The 16,880-nt window shown below is 41.5% G+C and overlaps 1 protein-coding gene across 4 annotated transcripts in view; it reads right to left on the bottom strand.

Annotated features, from left to right (window-relative positions):
• Positions 1 to 6,268: 6,268 nt before the first annotated feature.
• The window catches only part of si:dkey-174i8.1 (arylsulfatase I), a 38,643-nt gene continuing 28,031 nt past the window's right edge, over positions 6,269 to 16,880 (bottom strand). The window contains exons 8-11 of one of the 4 annotated variants that reach the window (XM_046071338.1): positions 10,057 to 10,115; positions 9,440 to 9,948; positions 8,494 to 8,826; positions 6,269 to 8,398 (exon numbers count right to left, since the gene is read on the bottom strand). In XM_046071338.1, coding sequence (XP_045927294.1) covers positions 7,318 to 8,398; positions 8,494 to 8,826; positions 9,440 to 9,717 — 1,692 coding nt within the window. In that variant the 5' untranslated portion in view covers positions 9,718 to 9,948; positions 10,057 to 10,115 and the 3' untranslated portion in view covers positions 6,269 to 7,317. Of the gene's footprint in view, positions 8,399 to 8,493; positions 8,827 to 9,439; positions 9,975 to 10,056; positions 10,116 to 13,130; positions 16,251 to 16,880 lie in introns of those variants that run through there. The other 3 variants (XM_046071339.1, XM_046071337.1, XR_006828443.1) reach the window with 3 other exon arrangements.

Here is a 16,880-nt window from a genome sequence, read left to right on the forward strand (position 1 = left end):
AACTAGTACTTAATTTCTTGCATTCTCAACACCAATTTATGGAGGAAATGTCTTTATTTATATGAAGGGGAACAAAATTAAGGTTACAGGTGACAATTCAAAATATAAAAATATAATGGAATATAATGCAGTAATCAGCTTTTGGACAATGCACATTTGTTTCTTCTATATTTCAGTTTCATTGCTTTATAATGTTGTTATTCAACATTTCTTGTTATAAGCTGTTTTTCAAAAAAGTGATGGAGACATTTTGATTCTGACGTCCCCAGTGTAAATGACACCTATCTGTCAATACTTTTAAATGTCCCGCCCCATCCAGGCTGTGATTGGTCGGTTCACGACAAGCGACGATTTACGAGCTACATTCATTACACGGCTGCTGGAAAGGCACCCGAGCTTCTCTTCTCCCTCGTCTCTCTCCGCAGACGAGAGAACAGGTGAGCGTCACGTAGCGTCCAGAGTACCTGATATGGAGAGGGCAGAGGAGAAGTACCGACAGCTTGGGAGAAGTCCCAGTACGCCAAAGAGTAAAATGTCGAGGTGCCAGCCCTACGTACCGGTGCGTTACTGGAATGTAACTCATGTCTGTGTGGTGAGGGGTTTTGGAACAGCATGCTGTTTAATAAAACAGCAAGATGAGGCAAATTAAGTGGCGAAATAGTGAGACATGGGAGGTTAAGTGAGGTGGTCAGCACAGAAGGAAAACTGAGATACAAAAATTCTGTATCTTCTTTCTTTGTAACACATCCACAGCCTCAATAGGCTTCATTTTGGTGAGGTAATTCCCTCTCATTAGGAATAATTCACTGTCCTGTCTTCCTGTTTGGATAGCTCCTGCCTCATCACTAGGCACAGCATTATTTAACATTAGAGAAATAAACCCTCCAGCAATGAGTGCATTGAGAGCTTCCAAGACCACTGACACATTAGTATTGATTGAAGGATTATGCTAAATGATACACATTAATTACAGTGGTGGAAGATAAATAAGTACATTTACTGGCTGTACTTAAGTACAATTTTGAGGCATACTTTATTTGAGTTTATTGAATTTATGGTACTTTATACTTCCACTCCTGTACATTTGTTTAACTGCTATAGATAATAATTTTATTATATATGATGCATTGTTATAATTAAAGACTGTGCATACCAAGACAGAGTTTTCATTTGTGTTTTCACAGTAATTCAGTTGTGTATGATTAGAACAGGACTTGTGCAAAAACATCATGGGATTTACATGAAATGATCATATACTTAGAAGAATGGAAATTCTCCTACAACAAAACTAACAGGAGATCCCCTGAAATCTTACTGCACACAATAATAACTTGTATGCATAATACTTATAACATGTTCTAAAAGCTAAACCTCCTCGCAGTGATGATAGTGTAACAGCAGTGTTGTGGAGCCATTGAGGCTGAAGAAAGTGACTCATTTTTCAAGAATGTTTTCAACTTGGCTCATGGCTGCTCTACATATCTTTTAAGAGCCTCTCCTCTGTCACGCTGACCAGTGACATCACAACACTTGTATGGGTTTGAGGTGTGTGTGTGTGTGTGTCTCAGGGAGTGACCACTGTCCTGTCTGCTGCTGAGCTGCACTGAGACAGCTCGTTGAATGTCATTCAGTAAATCTTTTTTCATTCAGGTTTCAAACTGTCGTGTAGAGTTCATTAGAGTGAATCTATTACCTACCTTTGCCAATTTCTAAATGGTCACATTGTTCCAAATAAGCATTTAAGAGTACATCTGGGCTCTTTATGCAGCTTAATGGGCTGCAATTTACGATCCTAGAGACTCTAGCGAATATGTCCCTATCGAGTCGTTGATACCACTCGGTCTCACTGAATGAGTGTAGAGAAAAGGCGGCATTTACTTTCAGTGTGGAATAGCATAAGCCGTATCTAGAAAATAAAAGTTGTATTTAAAACAGTGTCATGAGCTTATTGTGTTTTACTTCACGATTTCACCAAATAATCTGAAGTCAGCCTTACCTTCATCTGATTATCTAACAGTGGATATGACAGCTCCCTCCCACGCACTACATAGCACTGTGTGTTCAAGTGTGTATGTTTCTGTGTGTGTGTGTGTGTGTGTGTGTGTGTGTGTGCGTGCGTTTGTGCAACACCTCCTCCATGATTTATATCATCTGACGCTGCCTTATTTCTGCGGGCCATCACTGTATACTGGGAATCAGATGTGTGGGCATGAAACGATTGTCTCCACCAGTTTCTCACATGTATAGGACTCTGAAGGGCTCTGAGCAACAGTCCTACTGTTAACCCAAAGCGGTCTCATCAAATCACTGGAGTTTAGTTTTTGATATATTTTCTCTGTTGCGTTGTTGGATGCTCATAGAGGAGGTATACAAAGTGCCTACAGCTTCAATGTCTCTTGGAGCGATGTCATACAAGTCATGAACACTGTGTAGATTATTTAAAAAAAGAAAGGCACCGGTTTGATTTCTAGTAGACTACCTCCCATAAAGATGGAGATCACAAAAATTGTTTGCATTTCTCCTGGTGTATGTGAAACGAACTATCTCTACAGACATGCTAGCGCTTTAAAACTTTGTACACTTGTAATTGTGAGTCAGTAAAACGTAGTTTCTGATGTCGTGTTTAATTTGTCTACGTCCAACTGTACATGTAATACCCATTAATATAAACACACAGCTTAAATACACAAGTGAGGGGAGGACAGCTAGACACAAGGGAAACTAATCAGGGTGGGGCAGACAATCAAAACTGGCAGGAAAACATACAAAGGCAGAAAGTTAAAGTTACACAAGAAGCATGAGGAAGGACTCTTTCAACATAAAACAGGTACTAATAAAAGAAAACCTATGGTATTTACTGTTAATTAATAGTAGTAGCAGTAGTAGTGGTGGTATCAAAGTGTTACAAATAGAAGTACAACATTCAAAAAAGCTTTCCTGGATATAGGAGGCAAATATAAAACAAACAGTTTAAATGTACATTTTAAATGTTATCATTATTGTTCACTAAAGACAGTTTTGGTTCATAAAATACAGTTGCAACAATCACTTGGCTGATGCAATTTTGCTCAGTGGAGTTTTCTGATATATTTTATGGATACGTTTAGTGATAGTCCATATTTTCTTTATTGTCAACAAATCCCATGAACACACCAAAACCAACAATGAAATTATCCTACTTACCAGTATTGTCTGTGTAGCCAAACCCCGATATAGTTTATGTGCCATTGTTGTCCAAAAGGTATTTAAAAAACATCAGTGAACATGGGCATCGTTAGTTTTGAGTAGATCCCAATTACACAGTCCTGTTGCTGTAAATACTCAGCTCACCAAATCTGAGCATTAAAATAGTCCTTGACAGGAAGCAAAGTTGAGACAAAGTAATGCATTTTGGTCTTTTAATGGGATTTGTTGACAATAACAAAAGCCTTATCCTTTAAACTTGAAGATGTTCCAGCTTTCACTTTATCCTTCCTATAACTAGTCGGTATGTATGCAGTCAGGCCTTTTCCCTAAACTAGACATTTTAATCTGATCTACAAGCACTTCAGACACTGCAGCCCCCTGCAGCCTCTGGGGAACTCTGTCTTCCCTCCTCCACTCTTTTATTTTACTGTATGCCAGAGCTCTGAGCAAAACATGACTGATAATTCTAACTTGATCATCCAAATGAGCACGAACAAGTGAGTAGGATGAGGAGGAAAATGAGAAAGAAAGACAGGGGGTGGGTTAGGGAGGGGGGTGTTGCAGAGGGAATGCGCAAAGAGCTAAGGGAAAAATGGAGGGAGGGTGGGTGACAGGAAGGGAAGGAGGAGGCAAGTGAGGAAGAAATAGTGAAGAAGGACAGTTGAATATTCATTAACAGGCCTCTGGGGAGAAATCCAAAGCCTTGTTGTTGCTGTGTGTGGGATTGCTGCCGACACTTACACCCAGTAACATTTCTACATTTACACACTCAGATTAAGACACACACCTAATGGCTGGGATCAACAAATGAGCTGCTGTACACAGTAGGCTACCTAACAAAACTGACGCCGTTTGCTATGGTACATGTTGTATGAGACCAAGCAGAACCACCTTAAGAGTTTGCATCCTGTAACAGGCAATGCAATTAAAGGTGGGGTAAGGGATTGTAATCCAAAACACATCTTTTTGTCAAAATCAGTGAATATCTTGCGGTCTGCTAGCTGTGAAAAAAACCCTGGTGTTTGTACTCAGCCCTGGCCTTGTAAATGACAAACACACAAAGCGGCCCGGACCCCGGCACACAGCACTATTCCAGCCATGACCTGTGTGTCAGGTAACGTTACATGTCTTGCCCATGGACACTCAGCTTACCTTCTAGTTCGCCCAGACATGCTGTTGTGATGTTAGCTATAGTCGCAGGAGAGTTCAGTTGTGAGTGTCGCTCTCTGGAGTTGGTGTGCTGCCACTGGGAAACCGTCCTCTCTTCATGTTACCTTCACAACAGCAACTGTAGTGAGAGTTAACCCACAACTAGCTAATGTTAATTAGATTACTTGCTGTGTTGTTGTTTGCTCTATATTATGGTTTGTCAGGATGTTGGATTTCCCCAGAATTGCCTACTCCGCCTTAAATTTTAAGTTTGTTTTTTAACCGTTTCCCTAACATAAGAGTAGGTCAACTCAAACTTGATGCAACAGAACCAGAGAGGTCATCTCTTTTATTCTATTCATTCTTCTTCCTTCCTTTCAAAACCTGGTGCATACATCACCCACAATGCAACGCGGTCACAGACATTTCAGTTGGCGAGTTGGGTGTGTTATGCCAGTAGCAGCTAATGTAGCAGCGAGTCGCTAGCCTCAAGCAGAGATTAGGAGCAACCTACAGTACTACACTTGTTTCTAACTCAACAGCCCCGTTTTTCTTTTTCAATTTTAATTTTCAAACTTTAAACTCTAAGTCTTTAGCCTCAATAGACGATTTCACACAATTCCCTCTGGAGCAACTTTTTTCTCATGTGCAGTATTACTCCCCAACACCTGTGAACAGACTTTATTGTGTGAAATTGCTGCACTTCCCCTTTGAATTATAATTGCCAAGCTAAGCCTCACCATTCCCTAATTATATTTTATTTACCAAAACCACGATTTATCCATAACCTTAACCATATTGTAGTTGCCATGTGCAGATATTGCAGAAAGCAAGAATTTAAAAAATGGTTTATTTAATTGTAATCCTGGGTTTAGCAGAATTGTCCATTATTGATGTTCTCGTCCGATGTACACTTGAAATTTTCCTAAAAGAAAAGTTCAATATAAGACCAATGCGGTTTTCTATTACCAGTACCAGCTCAATTCGCCTCGCCTCGACTTGGTTTTGGCCCGCCGTGCTCCGTTTTCCATTGCACATAGTACCCAGAGACAGTACCCCTCAATGTAGCTAGTCGTCATAGCAACGGCGCACACAACTGCGGCGATGTAATGTTCAATGTGACACACACACAGCGACCCACATACAGCTGTCTCTTTATTTAAGTTAAAATATTTCAGCATTAGTCAGAATGTAAAGACAGATAAGTGGTATGAAAACCTTACAGCTGTGTTTTCCTCTGCCGTTGTTGATGCAGCAGTCTGTGTGACTGTGGGACCAGAGGGCTCTGTGAGCGGGCCAAGCCACAGTTGAAATAGTGAAGCTGACCCAAGCCTGGATGGACGGTTCCATGTATAGGCCCAAAAATTACATCAAAACCCTGTGACACCCCGTCGCACATGAGAGAACCGTATTGCTTAGACTCTCAGCTATCGAAAAAAACTATTCGGCCAGTGACGCGGCGTTGGTGTTTGGCAGGTGAGCCTCGAAGGTGGGCTGATTAAACAGTGATGATCTGAGACAGACAAACACACTGAGCCATGAAACTTTTTGTTGGTGCAGCTATGCAGCTAACAGAATTACAGTGTTTCAGCCATTGCTCTACATCATTAAACCAGTTATGCTGCGCGATCATACACAGTAGACGCTGGTGCAGACAGGAAGTTGCCCTGTAGTGGAACCTCGTCGGAGGAGATACGAAAAAAAGTATGTGGTAGCAGGTACAACTTTTCCACAATGGAAAACCAAAAAGCGAGTAGAGTCGAAGCGTGTCGAGCTGGTACCATGCAGAGTTCAAAGTAAAAGTTCATTTATTATCTTTTTTGTATCTATTATGTTTTGTTCTCCATATACGTATTGTGAATTATATCCATGCCAAATTTGGCATTTTTGCATGTTCAGGTGACTCAGGCAATTTTTTGCATTCATGATTTTATTTAGATCATTTGAATCAGTTTTCCAGCATTTGACACAGTAGATGAATTAAGTAACATTTAAAAGTCCAGATTTACAGTTAGTCAATAGATAGATAGTCACTGCTGCAGAGGCTGAACATTGTGTGGTCAGATGTCTTTTGAAGGCAGCGGAGTGTGCGACAGCATGAGCATAAGTGAATCTGTGGAAACCCTAAGAACAAAAGGACAAGGTGACATTTGACAAAAACAACCCCCGTGGGTGTCTTTTTGTCATCTTTAAAGGATCCTCTCGGATGATTAGGAGATGAGACATCGAGAGGTCACCGTCTGTGCCTTTCTTCCTCTTCACATCTCTTCAGGCCTTACTTCCAGATGCACGCACTCTATCTGTATTAATCAAACTATTCATGAGTACAGGCATACATGCACTATGACACACACATTGCTCCCCATGTAGTCCAACGATGGCCCAAATTCACCCTGCTGCAGTTTGGCTGCAGGACAGTGAGTGAGTCAGCTTGCTCAGCCAGCCGCACAGCCCTGTCTGCTTTATCTGTAAGGCTGCCTGTTTATCTGCCGACCTTCAATATTTGACTCTATCTTGTCTATCTGACCTGCCAGCTTGTTTGCTGGTCTGCATTTTTGTTTGTCTTCATCTCTCCCATTCACTTCCTCCTGGTTAAGGTGTCAGTATGCTTCAAATGAAGTCCTTGTCAGATCATCAAGTGTCTAAAACCAACAACCCTCACACATTTCTGATGTTAGCATTGGTTTCGCAACTTTCCAAAATCAACAATACAATAAGCATGCTGTCTTCTCTCTCAAGCGCTCTTTTTTCAATCTATACACAACTATTTCTGTCACTTTTCGTGGGCATCCAAGAACACTCTGCGAGCCGTTGTCCTTATTTGTTTGATTGATCGCGTCTCACTTCATGAGTCTTGACGGCTATTTGGGTCAGGTATTAACACTTTTGACTACAGATGTGTTCAGGCGACACTTAGTACAACCTTGTTCATTTGAAGCATACTGAACCCTTTAGTCCAATTAATGTTTCTAGATGAGACATTTAGAAGAACAAGGTGTTCCTCTGCAGGCGTGACCCCACCTTCTTGAATAGGGCTTTTAATTTGCATAGTTTGCAGTGCTTAATTTTCATCCTGTTTTCTTTCCTGCCATCTTCCTCTCCATTATCCCCCTCCTGCCCCTCCAGGCCCAGCCATGGGCTCCACACCCCTCCATGGAGCTCAGGGTCAGCCATAGGATCATCTGGTGGATTCCTGGCCATCACAGCTGTCTGATTGTACTCTGCCAGCCTGGTCAGCAGATGTTTCACTACCTCCGGACGAGCTTCTGCCAGGTCTGACCTCTCGTAGGGGTCACAAGTGACATTAAACAGCCAAACTGACTTCCCCAGCTCATTACGCCGCTTCTCCAGTCTCTGCCACCGTTCTGGACCACTGGGAAGAGCCTGTGGTGGTATCCAGTCCCCATCACCCACATTTCCTGTCAGTAGCTTCCAATCCCCAGCCCTTATTGCTGCCCTTACAGCTGTGTCCCAGATCCCAAAGCCATTGAGTACCGCCTTGTCATATGGCTCCCCAGGCTTTCTGGAGACTGGGTCAATATTGAAAAGGATTTCAGTGCGAGGACAGGGTAAGCCCTCGCTGATGGTCCCCCACACATCGTGACCGTCTAGGCCACGCTGAGACTGCAGGGCCCCAGCCAGCCCCAGTAATGTGGGATACCAATCAGAAATATGGATCAGTGCTCTGCTGACAATACCCTTCCTCTTCAGGAGGGGACTATGGACAAAGCCCACAGCCCGGATGCCCCCTTCCCAGTAGGTACCTTTGCCACCTCTCAGTGGCCAGTTGCTCCCCCCAGAGAGCGGCTGCCCACCGTTATCAGATGAGTATATAAGTACTGAGTTCTGATAGAGCCCACTAGTCTTCAGTTCCTGCACCACTTGTCCAACCCCGTTATCTAGGCAGCTCAGCATGGCTGCATAGTGGCGCCTAAGACGATTACCTTGGGAACAGTGATGGAGAAAATGGTCTGGTACCTGCAAGGGTGAATGGGGAGCCTGAAGGGACAGATACAGGAAGAGTGGTTTATGGGGGTCGTGGCTCCTCAGGATCTGCTTCACTCTGCTCGGACAGATGGAACATTGGAAGGTTTTTAAAGTTTTTAAAGTGTCTGTATGTATGAATCTTTTTAATTTAATTTATACATTCATGCTCACCTCTCTATGTAGAGCAGAGTGGAGTAGTTGCCGGTTATCTCCCAGGCAGCCCTGTCTCCGTCATGCAGGTCAAATCCACAAGCTTCAGCCCCGTCACAGCTCTTATAGGAGAAGTGGTCTCCACTGCCAGTTAGTGTGCCCAGGAAACTCTGAAAGCCACGTCCTGTTGGTAGGCAGCTTGGTCTACAGAAGCCCAGGTGCCATTTCCCCACCATGTGTGTGGCATATCCAGCTTCAACCAGACGCTCTGGTAGGGTGGGAATGTCTGGAGGCAGGCAAAGGGGTTGACGTGGTCGGATGATTGAATGCTGTAGTCCAGTGTGAATTTGGTAGCTGGCAAGATGTGTGAGAAATACACCCTTTTATACTCGTATACTATTACACATCAATAAGCCATGATGTCCAGTGATTTACAGAATTATTTTATGATAGGAACTGTCATTCACAAATATCTATTATTTGCTATGATTGTACTTGTATTTTAATGTCTTGTGAATAAACTGACTGACATTTTACTTTTTTGTTATAACCACTGTGTATCAACCTGTAAAATGTCAGAAAACTCATTTCTGCTTTAGTAGCCAATATCATGATCAATCAAATTATATTTTTAAGTCTCAAAAAATAATTTTATTCCAGTAAAAGGGGATTTAGAAAAAAGGCATCTCTTTGCTTCTCTTACATACATTTGTAACTGCGAATACAGCTATATTTTGTTCTATTGATTAGATGATATAAATAATCTAGGACTTGATCTTGGCACTAACGGTGGTACTTCAATTTTATGGCTTTGAAGCTGCCCCATCACTGAATACACCATTAGAAATGTAAGCGAAAGACCAAAAGCCTATAAAGCCTACGCATAACTATATCAGATGAGAACGGATGCAGTAAGTGAATAATTTTCCCAGTGTAATAATGATGTAATGATAAGGAAATTACTCACAGCCCTGTCATGAGTTGACTGCGTGAAGGTGAGCAGATAGGCTGGACGTAATAATTTTCAAGTTTGACCCCCTCTGCTGCCAGTCCGTCCAACACAGGAGTATGGATGTCTGAGCCATGGTAGCCAATGTCTCCATAACCCTGGTCATCCACCATGATAAAGATGAGGTGTGGAGGCCTGGGCCTTTCCAAAGACTTGTGTTCACCCAGGCAGTCATGGCTACTGAGCAAGGTCACCCCAATCACCAGGAAAAACACAGAGCAGATCCCTCCCCTCATCTCCTGCAATGCTCCGTAGCTATCTACTAATGTCTAATTTTGTCTAGATTTTTCTGTTCCGTTTAGTCAGCAGTCAATAAATCTCAAGCTGGATCGCTTCTGCAGGAAAATAGACAGATCTGGGTGTCCTAGGAGCTTGTCCAAAGGTCTTATCTGTCCATTAAGAATGAGTTGTCGTCTTTTTCTGGGGCTTCTTCTTGCTTTTATGAGATGAGGCTGAGCTGGTGCCAGCTGCTGTGGCGAGTGGAGAAAAACAGCTGTCTCTTAGATGGGCAAAAAGTTGGTAGAGGTGTGTGTGTGTGTGTGTGTGTGAGTGAGAGGCTTCCGTCTTTGCAGTACCTTGCTACATTCCTCTGTGTTTTCAGGCGCCTCATAGATGGCTGGGAAGACCTGGGCTACTGAAATACATTTATACACATGAATTAACTCCCACACACACACACACACACATACACCAGACAGACATACAGTATAAACAGACAATGTGTTCTTGACTAAAAACAACTAAGTATGAGAAAAGAAAGAACTTGTGGAAAGTCAAGATCTGCTCAAAATTGTCAACTTTTGGTCATAAAGGTAACACAAACTCAAACTAGTTGTGCACAGTACATTGATTTAATTTCGTTATCGCAATATCACATTACGCAATATTATATCGAAAATGTAGCAGAAGGTATGCAATATTCTGTTTATTTTGTGGACTGATGCATCCGTTGGCTGTGTGGCTTCGTTGAGTTCGATTTCATTGGCCAGTTGGCCTGTCATATAAAAGTGTGACTGCATGGGTCCACTACATACGCTGTGGAGCATACCACGTGATGTGTGTGCATACTTTGACAACGTGTGAGTGAACAGAGAGAGAGAGAGAGAGAGAGAGAGAGAGAGAGAGAGAGAGAGAGAGAGAGAGAGAGAGAGAGAGAGAGAGAGAGAGAGAGAGAGAGAGAGAGAAAAGGAAAAGCAAAGCGAGTCAGAGGAGTGAAAGAAAAGAAAGAAAATAAAGTAAGAAGGTGCGGTGCACCTCAGGAAGACAACGAAACTCTGAAGATCAAAGGGGAAACATATCAGAAACAAGGCCCATCAACTTGTATTCTTTACATGTATTTAAGCATATCGTGCACCCTAACTCAAACTGCATTTGATGCAAGGGTTTTCAACTGAAATAATGGTAAAGCAGTTTTGTGAATGTGGTGCATAAAGGAATAAACACTGATAAAACAATGGTCTTAAAGAAATAGTTCAACATTAGTTTTCTTACTGAGAGTGAGATGAAAAGATCAGTGTCAGTCTCATTTCTGTCCTCTAAATATGGAGCTTAGCACAATCAAATTTAAAAAAATATATAAAATTTTATCACTCACCTCTCATGGTATCTCGCCATGCGGGGGGTTGCACATGACGAGAGGCAAAAATATGGACTGAATAGACCTTGTCCATCGATAATGTTATTTGTTCCACCTGTTCCTGCTATTACAAGTCAAAATATCTGTTGTGAAAAGGGCCCATGAATCAGATTTGGAAATGATAGGGAAACAAGCATGGCATGATGGCAGCAAGTCAGGTTAGCAAGATTTATTTGTCATGATCTCTTTGTAAAAAGCTTAAGCTTCCATTTCTTTCAAAACATGGACAAATAAAATATAGCTACCTGGAAACGACTAACCACGTCACCAATCCTGCTGCACATTACTGCTATTCTTGTCTGACTGCCACTCCTGTTAAAGTGCTATTAGGACTGCTACAGCTAATATATCCACTGTGATTTCCCGTATTGCATATTTCAAACTATACTGTAAATCACTAATAAAAATTAAATAACCCTTGCCATCTTTCTTTGTTTTTTTGACACTGCTCAATTAATAGAGCCACCTAATGACAATTACTGCTGTGGTGGGGCAATGAAACCAATCTGACTACGGAAGAAACATCCGGTGTTGTGATGAGAATGTGTATCGACCGCTGGGCTCTTAGCCTTCACCTCACTGCCATCTCCTTCCCGTAATACTAAGAGGAAATCAATGCCTAAGATGAGTCCATTTCCTACGCAGTAGAAGCAAACTCATGTTGCCTCACCCTGTGGGAAATTTCACTGACTTTTTGCACACACCGTGACTGAGGCATATGCTGGACAGTTTGAGATCTATGGCAGGGGAAGGAATGATGACGATGTGGTAAGAATGAAGCAGACAAAGTGTGTGTGTGTGTGTGTGTGTGTGTGTGTGTGTGTGTGTGTGTGTGTGTGTGTGTGTGTGTGTGTGTGTGTGTGTGTGTGTGTGTGTGTGGGGATAAATTAAATTAAAGTGGATTAGATGAAAGAATTGATGGCGAAATGGGAACATATGAAAAGGAATATATCCCTTAAAAAAGAGAAATTGAGCAATGAGTAAAAACGACAAGAAAAAAAGAGTCATAACAGTGAGACAAAAAGTAATAATGTGCAGAAAAAGAAAGCCTCCGTGTCTAAGATGAGAGAGTACAGCATAAACAAAGTGGCATACAAGAAGCAGTCACTTTGTCTTGCTGTGTGTATACGCCTGGGTCTGTGGGTGAAGCCATCAGTTTGCCCCAGGGAAATGCAGGGCGACATGAACTTCGTTTTACAACGAAGAGGGGTGGAGGTGGGGGGGAAAGTGACAAATAAAATGGAAAGTGACAAATGTCTTCTTGAGGAGTAGAGAGAGCAAGGGAGTGTTCTTTCCAAGACTGTCTGTATATTTCACAAAGGGATCACAAAGAGATGATATTAGCAAAAACTGTTGTCTCGTCTGCAGGGGTGCACTTTAAAGGCCCACCATGATGAAAAAGTGAAGTGAGATAAAAAAATTTAAAGATTCATGTGATCTCAAAAATAAAGTAAACATTTAAAAAGTAATGTTAACGACCTCCATTTTTAAGTAGAACTTTTTTTGCAACATTTTCAGGGTATTATCAGGGTATATCAGGGTGTTATCCTTAAATGTGCTTTCTGCAGTGCAACAAAAGGGAAATGGGTCAGAGTGTCTGCGTAAAGCAAAGGATGCAACTTATATCAGAGTGTGTATTTGTACAGTGTGTTTGCTTATGAACGTGTGTGTGCGTGTTGGTGATTTCTTTGGAAAAAGGCAGTGGTGCACAGTAGAAGAGGGTAGCAGTGGGTGTGATATATTCATGACGACAAATAAGTGACTCACTTGATCTGGAGCCACTCTGTTGAGCTGGAGCCAAAGTGGGGGAGTATGTGTGTGTGTGATTGTATGTGTGTGTGTCAAATTGTGTCTAAAAATGACTTCGAATTTCAATGGAACATTAAAAATGAAGAGCCCTTTGTTCACGTTAAAAAGTCCCTCCCTGTCTTAGATTTTTTTTGTATATCAAATAGCCCAACATCTGCACAGATGTAATCATGGGGGTCAGTTGGGGTCAATACTGGCTGATGATCTCACTGATACATATTTTTTTATTATTTTTTTTCTTCAATTCACAATTGTACAAAATCTCAGGAAGTCAGGAAGTTATTTGCATTCTTCAAAACCATACAAACATAAGAGAACAGCAAGGCTCCAGTAAAAAATAATAACAACAATACTAGTGATAGTAAATTTACATACACAAAAAAATACAAAATAAAAAAAAAAAAATTGATAATTATGAAATTATAATCAAGGCACATTATTTCCATTCACTCAACAGTTATTGTTTAGCTCTTCATTCTGTGTCACCGTAACTTTACTATGTCATACATTGTAGTTTTGAGAGTCTATCTCAAGTTTTAGCTGAGAGTAGACATATTGGTGATTGTATATAACTACACATAAGTTACATCTGAGAACCAGTTATCACTCTAGACCTATAACAGAGGTAATCCAGGTGATTTGTATCTGTTTATCCTTAATTAAACACTAAATATTGCAGCATAGTGTGACACAATTTTTGTATTGGCTGGTGTGTATCCAACAATACTTGTAAGGAATATAAATAATTCTTTAATTCATTCCTGAAACAATTCAACATAGGTTTTTGCTTCTTCCATTTGCATATGTGAATATGATATTTTCCCATAATTATGATGATGTTAACCATCTCACATATATCCTTGGACAGGTTATCGTTGTATAATAAGATCTGCTGTTGCCAGAACTGTAATGTAATTTGACACGAAAAGAAAAGATGTTCAGTAGTTTCTGGCTTCAGACAGAAACAACAGAGGTCCATCTCAAATCTGAGTCTATTTCGCAATGTTTCTGCGGCTGGAAGATACGTATGGATCCCCTGCTAACTCAGAATGCAGGGCTGGCGCGCTACCTGGCAACTTTGCATAATAAAAAGTTAAACTCCGAAATCCAGTTTTATCACCACTATGGCAGTGTAACATGGTTGAGTTTATCATGCCAAGTTATCATGCCATCACACTTTGGACCAACACTGTACACTGTGTGCAGAATTATTAGGCAAGTGAGTATTTTGACCGTATCATCATTTTTATGCATTTTTTCCAACTCCAAGCTGTATAAACTTGAATGCTTATTGGATTTAAGCATTTCAGGTGATATGTTTTTGTGTAATGAGGGAGGGTGTGGCCTAAGGAGAAAAAACACCCTATATCAGGTGTGCATAATTATTAGGCAGCTTCTTTTCCTCAGGCAAAATGTGCCAAAAAAGAGATTTAACTGACTCAGAAAAGTCAAAAATTGTAAAAAGTCTTTCAGAGGGATGCAGTACTCTAGAAATTGTTGAGATATTGGGGCGTGATCACAGAACCATCAAACATTTTGTAGCAAAACCTCAACAGAGTCGTAAGAAACGTGTTGAGAAAAAAAAAACGCAAATTAACTTCCAAAGATTTGAGACGAATCAAACGTGAAGCGACCAGGAACCCATTATCCTCCAGTGCTGTCATATTCCAGAACTGCAACCTACCTGGAGTGCCCAGAAGTACAAGGTGTTCAGTGCTCAGAGACATGGCCAAGGTAAGGAAGGCTGAAATCCGACCACCACTGAACAAGAAACATAAGTTGAAACGTCAAGACTGGGCCAGGAAATATCTGAAGACAGATTTTTCAAAGGTTTTATGGACTAATGAGATGAGAGTGACTCTAGACGGACCAGATGGATGGACCCGTGGCTGGATCAGTAATGGGCACAGAGCTCCACTTCGACTATGACGACAGCAAGGTGGAGGTGGGTTAATGGTATGGGCTGGTATTATTAAAGATGAGCTAGTTGGACCTTTTCGGGTTGAAGATGGACTCAAAATGAACTCCCAAACCTACTACCAGTTTTTAGAAGATACTTTCTTCAAGCAGTGGTACAGAAAAAAAGTCTACATCTTTCAAGATGTCCATGATTTTTATGCAGGACAATGCTCCATCGCATGCATCGAAGTACTCCGCTGCGTGGCTAGCAAGTAAAGGCCTTAAAGATGAAAGAATTATGACATGGCCCCCTTCGTCACCTGATTTAAACCCTATTGAGAACTTGTGGGCCCTTCTTAAACGGGAGATTTACAGTGAAGGAAAACAGTACCTCTCTGAACAGTGTATGGGAGGCTGTGGTGGCTGCTGCACAAAAAGTTGATCATCAACAGATCAAGAAACTGACAGACTCCATGAATGGAAGGCTTCTAACTGTTGAAAAGAAGGGTGGCTATATTGGTCACTGATCTATTTTTTTTTTTAAATGTCAAATGTTTATTTGTAAACTGAGTTGTTTCTGTAATTCTCACTTTAACAGATTAAAATAAACTGTTTATTTAAAAAAAAAGTGAGATGGGAAAATTTTCATTTTGCTGCGTAATACTTCTGCACATTAAGTGTTGCCTAATAATTGTGCACACATATTCTCCTAAGAAAGCCAAAACCTCACTTTTGCTTTCTTAAATATTCAGGATTGAGGGTTTATTAACATTTTGGAATGACTGAGAGCACGGTATTTGTTCAATAATAAAATTAATCCTCAAAAATACAACTTGCTTAATAATTTTGCACACAGTGTAGTGCCAAGGTACCTGTTGTGAGGTAGACAGAGTGGACCCAAATGCAACGCTCAAGATTAACAGGTTTTATCTGGGGAAAGAAGGGGTTGAGGGACTGGAGTTGAGGGAGAGGTGGATGCCGGGAAAACACATGCACAGGGAACCGAGGAGACTGAGACTAGAGAGCCCGGGGACACTAGGGGCCGAGGAAGAGAGGTTATTGACTCAGGGAAAACCAAGAACAGGGAAACATCATGCAGGTTACATGGGAGCTTGAGTGATCAAGGAGCAACGACGATCAAGCAGTGGTTCACTGGAGAACCGGGGTACAAGTATTGTCAGAGATGAGGCTGATTGCTGGCAGGTGTGGTAGGCAGAGGAGGTGACTGATGAGGTGCAGGTGCGGGTCGTTGGCTGGGCTCAGGAGCAGAGAGAGAGAGACAGGGAGAGCACACGCAGGGGAGGAGACACAGGGAGGCAGGCAGAGTACAGGAAAAAACAGAACACCAGGGAAAACAATCACAAGCAAAAAAAGGAGAAATAAACAGGACACTCACCGTCAGCCGGGCTGCCACCACAACAGTACCTTCCCATAGGAGCCAAATACAAGAGCAGAAAAAGGACCATGACTTTATAGCAATATGAAACTACTGTACTAGCACATACTGTGCTGTGCTATATGAGCTGTACAAACATGTCCAGCAACTAAGAAAAGGGTAGGGCAGTGTTTAGTATGTTACTGGAAACCTTAGCACATTAGTCTTGCGACATACAAACACACTCATTGGTAGGCTGCAGGAAATGGATCTTTGAAGATGCAACCTACTGATGGAAAATAGGTTAAGCAAAATAACCATCTGATTTTTTCAGACATAGACTGGTATAGCACCAACTCACAGAGTGATGTAACTAATGTGGTGTTCTGAGGTTGGCCAATTTTGAACCTTGGCTTGCAACTCCAGTTTGTCACCTTTATGAACTTATAGGAATGCGGCCAGTCCAGATAGCATACAAACCATGTTTTAGATGCTGACTTTCTTTCACAGCTAGAATTATGCTCATAATGACAAATATCAAATATCTGCTTAAGTACTGTGTAATCTCACTAGGTGGTCCAAAGTACACCAGTGGAAGTGGTAGACGTGGGCTTTAGATGCTACACAAACATTGTCACTCCCACCTGCCCAGAAGGTGACACTTGCTTTGCTGCTCCTGA

Source organism: Micropterus dolomieu, linkage group LG15 (assembly GCF_021292245.1).
Source record: "Micropterus dolomieu isolate WLL.071019.BEF.003 ecotype Adirondacks linkage group LG15, ASM2129224v1, whole genome shotgun sequence".
Classification (NCBI taxonomy): Eukaryota; Metazoa; Chordata; class Actinopteri; order Centrarchiformes; family Centrarchidae; genus Micropterus; species Micropterus dolomieu.